Below are 13,822 nucleotides of genomic sequence, written 5' to 3' on the forward strand. Positions count from 1 at the left end.
TCCCTGGTGGCGCAGTGGTTGAGAGTCCGCCTGCCGATGCAGGGGATACAGGTTCGTGCCCCGGTCTGGGAGGATCCCATATGCCGCGGAGCGGCTGGGCCCGTGAGCCATGGCCGCTGAGCCTGCGCGTCCGGAGCCTGTGCTCCGCAACGGGAGAGGCCACAACAGTGAGAGGCCCGCATACCGCAAAAAGAAAAAAAAAAAAAAAAACTCATTTAAAGAATCATAATGAATTTTAGTTCATAACAGTCAACAAATATTAATTTATTGAAATTAATTCTAAAGTAAGGAATGTAGCAATAGCTGAATATTTCCAATGTAATACTGCCTGTGACAATTAAAAAAAGAAAAAAAATACATATGTACTAGTCTAACATATTCAAATATTATATTCCAATATTTCTGAGAAGCTAGATTAAATGTATCCTTTACTAAAATCCCAGCAAGGTGTCATAAAACCTGTGCCCAGGGCTTAATGTGCATAGAGGCTTAAAAGCTTTCCAGAGAAGCCTACATTCACACTGCTTTTAATTTACCATAATTCTGAAGATAAATTGTTATCATCTGGGAATTGACTCCCCTTGGAAATGGAAGTGTATTAAGTGCTTATGCTATGTGCAAGATGTTTCCAAATAAACAATGCTCTACCTCTACCTAAAATCCCCTCACATTATTTCAAATCGTCTTCTACTCCCTGTTACAAGCACCACTCTAGGGCCCATTTCTACTGTTCTTTGCATTTAAATCCTCCCTGTATACCACTCTATTCAATCTTAGTTATCAAACCCTAAGCCTAATATAGCTGGAGATTATAGTATTTTGTAGCACTTTCTTGTAGTTCAATTTGTCACATGAGAAAAATTCCAGTAGGGTTTGCCAACAAGCCTGTAACTCAAGGTTTTCCAATTCTAAGATTCAGGTAAAACAAAAATCAGCTCCCTGGCCTGTGATGCTTTGCATGATTTTTTCTCTCAAGAGCATCATATTGCTGGGAAATATAGTATAAGAAAAAAATGTGGCTGATGCCACTATCAGAACTCAATTATACAGAAAATAGCTGGATGATTTCTCTGAAGTTGTAGCCAAACAAAATCTGTGTTGTGTCATTTGACCCAAAAGTTGTAAATCTTTCCCCTTTTTTATTGTTGTCTACATGGGATTCAATACTTCTCTGCATCTTTCAAAAAGAAAACAGAAGAAAATCACCTTACAAAATAATGTTTTAGTATAATAGGAATATAAATTGACCAATGTAAAGGGGAAGTAAAGTGTAGCTTTTGCTTTGACTCTGGCAAAAGTGGACCCTGGCAAAAAAATATATTATTTAAAATATCTTAATAGCTATATTAAGGGAAAAATTATACTCTTATCAGCAGAGTCAATTTTTTAGTATGAAGATATATAATATTTTATGTTTGAATATATAATATTATAGATGTCAATATACACTCACATCTCCATCTCCATCTATCTCTATACCTATATCTCTGTATATGTATCATTCATTTTGGAAACTGATTTCTAACAATTACTAGATTTTCCAGTCTTATTAAAAATGATTTGTCAATGTTTCTAGCAAGAAGTAATTATTTTCAGAAAATTACTTAGAATCAGTATAATGTCTAGCATTATGGTGAGTGCTTTACAGTATCTATACAGAAAACCCTTAGTGAGTTAGTATTTATACTCTATTACAGATAAGGACATTAAAGCTCAGAGGTGCTAACTAGTAGCTCCAAATCACAGGACTATTATGTGGTGGAGAAATTATTCTAACCCATGTCTTACTCCAATCTGCTTTTTAAATATACAGTTGACACTTGAACAACATGCGTTTGAACTGTGTGGGTCCACTTATACAGGGATTGTTTTCAATAAATACATACTACAATACTACACGATCCGCCGTTGGTTTAATCCATGTATATGGAACCACAGACACATAGGACAGACTGTAAAGTTCTACTCAGATAATCGACTGCAAAGGCGGTTGGCACTCGTAAACACTGCATTGTTCAAGAGTCAACTGTATGTTGTATCCTAACACAACTAAAAGGAAAAAAGACCTCTGAAATTATTTTGGATAAGCCAGTAATTTTTAGTATGTGTAAATAAGAAGAGTGAAGTCATCACTGATGGGTCTGTGACTGTTTTCTCTGGCTTTCTGAGAATATCTGTCAACATACAAATGTGACTTGCATAATTAATATTATTAGTCTTTTTCCATGGAATTACTAGAAGACAACCCAGAGCAATTCTTATATTAGGACTTACAAAAGGCTATAGTTTTCTCTGATGTGCTCTCCACCTGATTTTGGTACTGTTATACAGAATTCTGACAATTTATTGAGTACTAGGAAACATCCCAAGGAAAAGGAAAACTGCCTTCAACTAGACAGTCTCACATTTTCAATTCATTCTCTTTTATCACTACTAATATTCTACTCTATTAGTTTACTTATTTAGCTTTATTCTGGTTTTAACTATGTGCTTTAGTTTCTAAAAATGGCTATTTTCACATTAACAACTATATATATATATATATATATATATATATATGTTCTTAATAATGGTGTCGCATATTTGTGGAAAACAAATTTAACAAAAATTAAATTAGTTTAGGGAATTCCCTGGCAGTCCAGTGGTTAGGACTCGGCGCTTTCACTGCAGGGGCCCAGGTTTGATCCCTGTGTGGGGAACTAAGATCCCCCAAGCTGCATGACGTGTACCCCCACAAAAAAAGGTCAAAGTTGTAAATTTGTTATTGCAAAGAAACTGTATTTGCATGCCTACAAAATAGTAGAATATAAACATGAATTAGTGATGCTTGAGACTTCTGGGTTACAACTAAAATACTTTTTTTTTTTTTTTTTTTTGCCAAAAGCAATGTCATGAAGTTTTCCCTTATGTTTTCTTATAAGAGGTTTACATTTTCAGGTTTATATCTAAATCTTTAGAGCCCACGAGCCACAACTACTGAGCCTGCGGGCCTAGCGCCCGTGCTCTGCAACAAGAGAAGCCACGGCAAGAAGCCCTCACACTGCAACGAAGAGTAGACTCCACTTGCTGCAACTAGAGAAAGCCCACACACTGCAACTAAGACCCAACACAGACATAAATAAATAAATATTTAAAATGCATTATTTTGACCTGTGAGAGTTTAAGGTGATAAGTAAAATAAACTGAAAACATGATTTCATAAACAGCCTATGATTACACTAACACATTTATATGACAAAATTATATGAAATCTTCCAGTAAAGTGTTTCTCAGATATACATGCTGGTAGATAGTGATTCATTGATTAAAGAAGTTATAGCTAGGTGTTTCAATTTTGTAACAGAGAAATATATTGAAAACTACATGACCAATATTAAAAGAAAATTAAAATACAGAGTTGAAAGCAAAATCTGCCCCATCAGCACCATCATAAAGGACAAGGAAAACTAAAGTTTTCAATTACTTGTCACCCAAAATTAATTTTTAACAGGAAATGAATTGCAAATTGGGGTAAAGAAACTATGGTGGTCCTTATCTAGGTCATTAAATCCAATTTTCTTTTCTCTTTTTTCACCTTAAGAATTTTATATTTAAGTATTTGCTTATAATGATGGTTGTCCTAGCCAGATGAAATATAGATACAGATATACCAGTAGTCAGGGCCTGGGTAAGACCCAACTTCCTCATTGGATCCACTCATATCTACATGCACTCACTGATTGAAAGAGAAATGAAAAGATTCCTAGGACAATGTTTTAACCTCATCCAAAAACTGGGCTCAGAGAATTGCACATGTAAATGGTTGTCAAAATATAAGGATCCCTGCAAAAATGTAGACTGACAGGAGGTACAGACAGGTGCAAGACTTTGGAACAAGGAGAATAGCCATTCCAAGTACATCCAGACCCAATCCCAAAACAGCCATCCGTGGCACATGTGCACCAGGGGAAGAAAATGTCTGAGTGTTTGCCTATAGAGAGCTCACTTGATAAATGCTACAAGAGTACTCTGAGTTCTAAATAATTCAGCTGTAACCAAAAATCCATCTTTAGCATCCCAGGCCACCATATCCCTTTCACTAAGTACTAATTTTTAAAAAGGACAGTACATTTTTGTTAAAACTTCATGAAACAACGAGGAGACATGTACAGCAATGACAAAGGATTTCTAGCTATAAACGGAGAATAGCCCATGGGGTGGTGTTGGTGCTGGGGCGATGGGTGTCTCAAGGTGGCTTACTTCTCTGACTGCTGCAAAGAAGGGCTGATGTACAGCCATTGGGCCATGACTACAATGCAACTTCAAGAAAAAGAATGATTGATGCATTAAAACTATAGAATGCTCCTTGGCTATACTGTTGGACCTTGAATTCCAAATCATTTGGGAGAAGGATTCTGCAAAGGATTTAATTTCCTATATGAGCAAATGGGAGGACAGGACCCAACATATCTTATGTACACTTGCCAAAGAAACAAAATCATTTTAGTTGTCGTATTGAAATTTTCACAATCTTGTATTTAATCCTTAAATCTTTTAATATTTCAAGAATTCCAGCCTTCCTATATATGAAAACTGCTCTTGTTTGCTTGTTTTTTCTTTTTATGCATTGCTCTTTTCACAGCATTTTCTGATGCCTTTGTTTTTGGAACAACTTACTTGTAAAGTTGAGTATCATGTGTGTGTGTGTGTGTGTGTGTGTGTGTGTGTATTCAATACATACGGGTCTTTCTAGCAGAATCTTCCACAAAAAGAGAAGAAATGTCCTCATCCACTCCCGCTTCGTTTTTCGCGATACAAGTGTACGCCCCTGTGTCTTCATAGCGCACGTTGCTAATATGGACCTCGCTGCCATTTGCTGAAAACAGAAGGCAAATGCAACCTGTAAACTAAAGTTCAGCTTTGGTACAGTGATTTCTGATTACACAGTCAAACAGTTCTCTTAGCTTACCCTAATTAAACTGTTTCCCTTCATACTTCCATGCTTTGGAGACATGCCAAATTATTCCAAATGCATTCAGGTGTTTCATAAATTGTGCTGTCATGCTACTACAGAAATCCCAATACTCTGTATCAAGTGCACACACACCATATTTTATATTCATTTCCTATTTCCTACCTTGCATAGGAAGTGTTACATATTGAAAACCATAATTCCATTTCTATATTTATTTTTAATATTCATAATCCACGTAGTCTTCAGCTTTTACAACAGTTTTAATTAATACCAATATGGTTCATTTATAGGAGAATACTTGTGGAAAGACATGTCATAAAGGAATTAAGTGAGCTACATCATGCAAGTAGAATACAATGCCATTTAGCAAACATATTCTTGAGTCTGAATTATATATCTGGAATTATTAGGTATAGGGGACAGAAAAAAAATAACACATGATTTTTTTTTGTAAGATTTGCAGTCGTTTGCAAGAAATATACCTAAAGTAAGCAGTATTATAATATGGAAATTGATATAGTCAGTGTATAACCAAAGGGTTAAGGGAATGATTAATCCAATTTTTAAATTTTGGTAAAATAATATTTGCAGCTAAACTCTGAATGACTTGCATTCCCCAAAGTGGAAACCAGGGAATAATTAATCATTTACTGTATGTTGGAAATACAGGAGGTGCTTTTACATATATTATTCCTTAATTGTCCCAGATAATAGCTAATTATCAAATGAGGAATCTGAGACTCATGGAATTTATGTAGTTCACTCCCCTCAAAGGTAAGGGCTGGACTTCTGTTCTATCAGACCTTAAGATTCAGTGTTTTAGTGCTCATTTGTTTAGGTTTGCATCTTTTTTTTTTTACTTTCTTTTCTTTTTTTTCTGTATGACTCTGTGTGCATGTTGGTGGTGTGTTCCATGTTATCCAATCACAAGGACACCATGAACTATGCACAGTAGAAAGGGGCACGACTCTTTGTGACAGAGAGGAGACTAAATAATCAGAGCTGCTGTTTGAGGAAGCAAGGTAGAAAACCAAGGGGAAAAGAGCATAAATGTCATCCCTAGGAGGATATGGAGAGGCAGTGAGTGTCTGGGAAAGGCTAGTCACTGAAATCACTGGAACCTCTTTCTTGATTTACAAATATCACTGCACTCCTCCATTCCCCCCATCCTTTGTTGAGAATCACTTCCCCAAAACAGTTGGCAGGTTTTTATTGGCAGGGCTGCTGAAAACGGCCAGTTGGCTTTGTGGGCTACACAATTTCTGTGCCAACTTCTCACCTCTGCCATAGCAGCATGACAGCAGCCACAGACACTATTTTTTTAAAATGAATGTGGCTGTTCTAAAAACAAGCAAAAAAATTGCTTTATTTACAAAAATAGGCAGCTTTCCAGATTTGGTCTGTGGTCCTTCATTTGCAGACCCCTGCTCTAAAAGATGAGAAGAAAACAATGTATTTAAGCCCAGATCAGCTTCTTGTTTTATGTGAAACATGGCCCTCTCCAAAGACCACATACTTAAGGTAAATTCTCTAGAACTTTTTTGAAACTTCAATTTATTCCCTCTTCAAATTCTCTCTTCTCAATATTCTTATATGTTCTTCTAACCTATGTGTCCCACTATCTTTTCCTCCTTTCCCACATAATCTAGCATATCTAGATGTTTTCTACTCTATGACCAGAACTACCAATTTCCGGGTGCATTTATCATCCTGACACATCTGCTTTCAGAACTAGAAAACATTCCCTGCACTTAAGTTTTTAATTAAAGTACTAGACTATTACATAATCAAATTTACAAATTTTCAAATTCACGATCTCCAATTTTCAAGTAACAGGATGTTACTTGACCTTTACGGTTAGTTGCATTTCATACCCTACTCCACTTTTATTTCAAATCTTTAGTCTTTGTTTGATGTTTCCCGGCATAATAACATCTCACTCTAAGCAGGTTGTCTTGTTCTTTATATCATGAAATACATAGAAGTGATTAAAAAGTAAATCCAAATCATTTCACAATATATGTGTAAAATATCATCACCTTGTATACCTTAAGCTTACACAATTTTATATGCCAACTGAATTTCAATAAAATCTGGAAAAGAAGAAATTAATCCCCAAACCTCCTGTTTCCATTTACATCTTCATTTTTATTGAATTCTCAAAGGAAATTTTGTTTCTTTCCAAGGCCAACCTCCCCTCCTTTTTTGTTTTGTATTTGTCCCTCCTTCCCCTGTTGCATTATTCATACATCTTTCTCTTTACCGATATCCTTTTGTCCAAGAAGTAAGAAATATCTTCATCAGTCCTAAACCTTCCCACCCGCAGCTACTACTGTTATTTTTTACTCTTTCAATATTTGGAAAGAGGTTTTTATACTTCTTCCCTCCTTTTCATTTCTAAGCCCACTGAGGACTGATTTTCTAAATGTCACAAGGACAAACTAATCACTAACCCATGAATATATTTTAATGATCTTCCTTGACCTTCCTATGCCCCCAGCATTGTTGAACTTATTCCCATCTCTGGCTTTCTTTTCTTCCATTCTGTAATCACCTTGTTCTCCTGCCTCTTTGCTAATTATTAGTCCCTTCGGATACTTATCTTGATTTGCCCACCAAAATATTTCTGCTTTGTTGAATTTTACTTCTCATAACCACATCATCCCATCTATTGCCACAGTTATCAGTTAGTGCCTAGACTTGGACCTCACATACAAATGCTAAATAAGCATCTGAAGAATAAATGGATAATTAAATAACTATGTAATTTGGTAATATGTGATCATATACAAAGCCACATGGAATTTCACACTCCTGTGTACCCAGATTTATCTCTTAGGTTCTGCTTCCTACTTACATTTTATTACTTGTCATAGTCTCTCAAAAATTAACTTATTTTCTCTTATTTTAAAAAATGATAATAGCTATTTTACAAATGCCCCAATCTTTCAAATGTTGAGTCTAGAGTGTAACCAACTCCCCAAATTTGCCTTCCTGTATATTTCTAAAACAAAAACAAAATAAGTTAATATGGTTTCTTGCTATCAAATAGGTAAGAGATGACAAAATCAGAAGCTAATTAGACTTTCATTCAATTTAACTTCAGTTTATCAGATCAATCCTCATCTCAGATTATAGACACCATGATGTAATCAATAGACGTAAACATGTAAATTTGTTGGACCTACTTATATTAACATAGAGATTGCTAGGATTCAGCTTTGAAAGGTCAAAAATACTTTCACATGTCATTTTTCATTTGCAAAAATAAATAAGTAAATGACTTAAAAGATTTATTTTAAGATGTATACTGATAAAGTGTATTCACTCTCTAAGTTGAATAATAAGAGCAGTCTATTCTTACAGAAATAATTTTAAAAATGAAAATATAATCATTTCTAAAGTATGAAATGAAGTAATTTAAAAGCATGGAACAAGGAATGTAATGCCATGCAATAGATACTCCAGTAAAATGACTGTCCCAGGGCCACTCCTGACAATGGAATTAAGATTTTTACATTTTTTTTGCTTACTAGTATAATCAACATATATGAAACTGCTTTTGCATTATTTAGATTAGTTGACATTAGAAAGATTGCCTGGTTTGCTTTTCACATACCACTCATTTGTGATTATTATAATCTGTAAAATTATTGATTAATGTCTGCACATTAGACTATTAGAACATATAGAATATTGTATATATGAGAATGCAAGAATTTCATAACTGTAAAACTACATAAATGTGGAACATATTTAGTAGCATTTTGAATTTTTTCTCTTTTCATTTCATGATGCAAAACATTTCCTAAAGAATTTCTTATTATTGACACCCTCTGTAATATATATTTTAACATATGGTTTAAGCATTTAAAATTGTCTCTTCAGAAATGTATTCGATGAAGAGATCCAATTATTCTGTTCAGCATATCTGCTATAATTCAGAGGATAAGTTTTTAAAAGAAAAAATTAATATTTTACTTATGACAGAAATAATGACATAATTAATCATTATGAGAAGACTATTATTTAAAACATTAAAAATATTAAAGGACTCTCCTTCAAATATTATGTCTTAGGTACAACCATATCTTTTTTCATATTCATGATATTCTTTTGCCACCAAGACTTATTTACTCTTTCTCATAATAATGTAAAATGTGTTATAAATATTAGAATAAAATTTTTACATTGTCATTTAAGAGTAAAAATGCAAGTAAAAAGCACCTTGAAGTGTGAGTTGCTTGGACAGCTTTGGTGTAATATCAATTCCATTCTTCAGCCATCCAAGCTGAGGATTTGGTATGCCCTCAGCATGGCACCTGAGACTTGCAGTTACCCCAGGTTCTCTGGCCTGACTCTCTGGATACACCCGGATTACAGGAGGGACTAGAAGAAGAAATGGAAAAGAAAGTGAATGAGTGATCTGTATTTGCCATTTGATTTTCCAAAACAAAGAAAAATTGCAATAAGAGAAAATTACAATTATATTATTTTAATGATGATAATTTAATGAAGGATATTTCTAAAGGTCTTAGTTTGCAAATAATAGCATCCACTAAAATGTACCAGTTTCCCCTGGATAAAAGCTATTCTGAGACTGCACCAGTGGAAATATAAGCTGAGCCTGGGATATCTTGATTCAATAACTAAAGAAGTCCTTAAGGAATGACAGAAACATATCAAAAAATACAAAACCAGTTTAAAAGGGCTCTCCTTCACCAAATCTGAAATAATTTGAGCATTGAGATAATTATCAAGTATAAAGGAGTATAAAGAATCAAACAAGACTCTATGAATTCAGTAACATAAATAAATGAACAAATATATAATTGGGAGAGAAGAAAAAACTTTTCCTTACTATAGCATCTTTTAGAAATTAAGATAACAATTCCACGTACAGTACAACCAAAAATAAAATATTTAGGAATAAATTTCACCAAGAAGGTGAGAGACTTTTACATTGAACAGTACAAAACATGTTGAAAGAACTTAAATAAAACCTAAATCAACAGAAAGACACCATGTGTTCATGGATTGAATAATTAATTGGTGAGATAATAAGATTTGGTAAGATGACACACAATACTGCAAAATTGATTTATAGATACAATGTAATCACTATCAAAATTCCTAACAGCATTTTTTTTTGCAGAAATGGAAGAGCTAATACTCAGAGTCATATGGAATTACAAGGGGCTCCAAAGAGCTGAAACAATACTGAAAAAGTAGAATGAAACTGGAGTTCTCATATCTCCTGAGTCCCAATCATATTACAAAGGTATAGTAATCAAAATAATGTGGTACTGGCAATAAGATAAAAATATACTTCTATGGAATTAGAATAAGGAGCACAGAGATAAACTCATACATCTATGGTCAATTGATTTTTGACAAGGATGCCAGGAAACAGTGTAAATACAACTGACAAAACAGGAAAATATTGCAGATGATATCTGATATGAGCCTGGTATCCAGAACATACAATGAACTCTTACAACTCAGCAACTAAAAGACAAATAGCCCCCTTCTGCACAGCAAAGAACACCAACAAAGAAGTGGAAAGGCAACTTACAGAATGGGAGAAAATATCTGTAAACCACTCTCTGATAAGGAGTTAATATCCAAAATATACCAAAAAGTCATACAACTTAATAGAAAAAGAATTTAAAAATGGACAAAGGACGAAAATAGACATTTTTCCAAAGATATACAATAGCTAACAGGTTCATGACAAGGTGCTCCATGTCACTGATCATCAGGGAAATGCAAATCAAAACCACAATGAGTTACCACTTTATATCTGTTAGGATGTGTATTATCAAAAAGATTAGAGGTAACAAATGCTGGTGAGGATATGGAGAAAAAGGAACCCTTGTACACTGTTGGTAGGAATGTAAACAGGTGCAGCCACTATGGAGAACAGTATGGAGGTTCCTCAATAAATTAAAAATGGATCAATTTCCAAGTCAATAAATTTCCCCTTTCTGCTTAAGTAAGCCTTAACTAATATGGATTCCTTCTGAACTTTAGCCTCAATATTCTCATCAGGAAAACAGATTTGATTTATGTCTCTTCTGGAATATGCAGCAGTTACTCTGGTGATAACGTCAGTAGCAGTACCTTTAGAGTGAAAATTATAATATATTCATAGATGTTATGGAATGTGCTGAATGCTTTGTAGCCATGTTGATTTGAAGATGAGTCACAGAGAGGTTAATGGCATCCCCAAGTCACAAAGTTTATTAGAGTCCAGAGTTGAGGCTAAAATCAAGGGAGGTCTGACTCCTGGGCCAATGATCTCTACATTTCAGTTTGCCCTAAACCAACCTGGCTGATTGTGGTCTGTAACAGCCACTGAATTTAGCCAATAAGAAAGAAAATCTGATGGGTACTAAAAACAAGTATGTTCCAAATTTGACTTGTCTGCACTTCCTATGGCAAAAAAATTATATATATATATATATATATATATATATATTTATATATATATATAAATATATATATAAGATTCATAGTATACATATGAATATACTATGAATTATATATATTGATATATGAATTATTTATATAATTCATATATGTATAATTATATTCATATAATATGAATTTTATATATGATTCATATTCATATATATATATATACACACATACATAAATACAAATACATATACCTTATGATCCAGTGATCCCACTTCAGGGTATATATCCAAAGGAAACAAAATTATTATCTCAAAGAGATAGCTATATGTATGAACATCTTCCTTATGTTTATAGTAACATTATTCACAGTAGCCAAAATATGGAAACAACCTACATAAGTTTCCTTCAATTGATAAGAGAAAAGAAACTATTATATATATATATATATATATATATATATATATATATATATATATATGAATATTAGTTAGCCTTAAAAGAAAAGGAAACCCTGGGCTTCCCTGGTGACACAGTGGTTGAGAGTCCGCCTGCCGATGCAGGGGACACGGGTTCATGCCCTGGTCTGGGAAGATCCCACATACCATGGAGCGGCTGGGCCTGTGAGCCATGGCCGCTAAGCCTGCACGTCTGGAGCCTGTGCTCCACAACGGGAGAGGTCACAACAGTGAGAGGCCCACATACCACAAAAAAAAGGAAACCTTGTTATTTGCAACAACATGGATAAACCTGGAGGGCATTATCCTAAGTGAAATAAGCCAGACAGAGCAAAAAAAAAATACTCCATGGTATAACTTATATGGGGAATTAAAAAAAAAAGTTGACCTCATAGAAGCAGAGGGTAGAAAAGTGGTTGTCAGGGGCAGGGAGGTGGAGGGAATAAGGAGAGGTTGGGAAAAAGGTACAAATCATCAGTTATAGGATGAATAAGGTCTGAGGATTTAACAAATAACATGGTGACTATAGTTTATAACACTGTAGGGTATAACTGAAACTTGCTAGGAAAATAGAATTTAAATGTTTTCACTCAGGAAAAAAAAAAGGCTAAAAAAACACCATACAATCCAATTCAAATGTGGGCTAAGGACTTGAGTAGACATGTCTCCATAAAGAAGGCATGCCAATAGCCAATAAGCACATGAAAAGATATCAAAATTCACTAGTCATCACTGGAAAGGCAAATTAAGATCACAATGTGATACCACTCATACCCACTAGGATGCTATTAAACAACAAAACAAAAGGCAGAAATTGGAACACTTGCACATCCATGGTAGGAATATAAAATGATGTAACCACTGTGGAAGACACTGGTGGTCCACACATGGAATCATCACGTGATCAAGCAATTCCAAGCCTAGGTTTGTATACATAATTGAAACAGGTTTTCCATAACAAACATGTACCTGAATGTTTATGATAACCAAAAGGTGGAAATTACCAAAACAACTATCAACTGATAAACAGAAAAATAAAATGTGGTTTATCCTTATGATAAAATATTATTTGGCAATAAAAAGAAAGAAGTACTGATATATGCTACAATATAATATGCTCAGATATTACCCTAAGTGAAAGAAGTGTGACACATAAGGCGACATATTGTATGAGTCCATTTACATGAAACATCCAGAATGGGTAAATCCACCAGGATAAAAAGTGGATTAGTGGTTTTCAGGGGCTGAGGGGAAGGAGAAATGCGAAATGACTGCTTGATGGCTATGAGGTGTATTCTGGGGTTGATGAAAATGTTTGGGGAGTAGATAGTGAGATGGTTGCATAACATTTTAAATGTCCTATAAACTACAGAATGGTACACTTTAAAATTGTTCAATGTTATGTGAATTTTACCTTGATAAAAAAGAAAAGAAAGACAAAGAAAGGCTGAAGAAAGTTTCTAGCTTAAAAGACACTAAACAGGAATATTAACTGAATGCAATGTGAAATCCAGAATGGATGCTGGACCAGGAAAAATTAGTTATAAAGCTATTATTGGGAAGGTTGCCAACAAGTCAATATGGACTGTAAACTAGATAATGAGATTCTATCAATGTTATGCTTACTGATTTGATAATTGTATTTTGATTGGGTAAAAAACTTTCTTTAAAAAACACACATGCTGAATTAATTTGTGGTAAAAAGAAAATTTATCTCAAATTATACACACACACACACACACACACACACACACACACACACACACACACATCACTAACTTTAAAAATGTGATGGCTTGCAAGCCCTAGCCAGGGCAATCAGAGAAGAAAAAGAAATAACAGGAATGCAAATTGGAAAAGAACAAGTAAAACTGTTACTCTTTGTAGATGACAAGATACTATACATAGAAAATCCTAAAGTTGCCACCAGAAAACTACTAGAGTGAATCAATGAATTTAGTAAAGTTGCAGGCTCCAAAAAAAAAAAAAA

General features: G+C 34.2%; 1 protein-coding gene across 3 annotated transcripts in view; it reads right to left on the reverse strand.

The window, feature by feature from the left end:
• FSTL5 (follistatin like 5) overlaps nt 1–13,822 on the reverse strand; it is a 547,068-nt gene that overhangs the window by 113,729 nt on the left and 419,517 nt on the right. For all 3 annotated transcript variants that reach the window (XM_060093813.1, XM_060093804.1, XM_060093793.1), the window contains exons 8-9: nt 9,182–9,343; nt 4,721–4,855 (exon numbers count right to left, since the gene is read on the reverse strand). In XM_060093813.1, coding sequence (XP_059949796.1) covers nt 4,721–4,855; nt 9,182–9,343 — 297 coding nt within the window. The remainder of the gene's footprint in view (nt 1–4,720; nt 4,856–9,181; nt 9,344–13,822) is intronic.

The sequence above is a fragment of the Mesoplodon densirostris genome, chromosome 1 (assembly GCF_025265405.1).
Source record: "Mesoplodon densirostris isolate mMesDen1 chromosome 1, mMesDen1 primary haplotype, whole genome shotgun sequence".
NCBI lineage: Eukaryota > Metazoa > Chordata > Mammalia > Artiodactyla > Ziphiidae > Mesoplodon > Mesoplodon densirostris.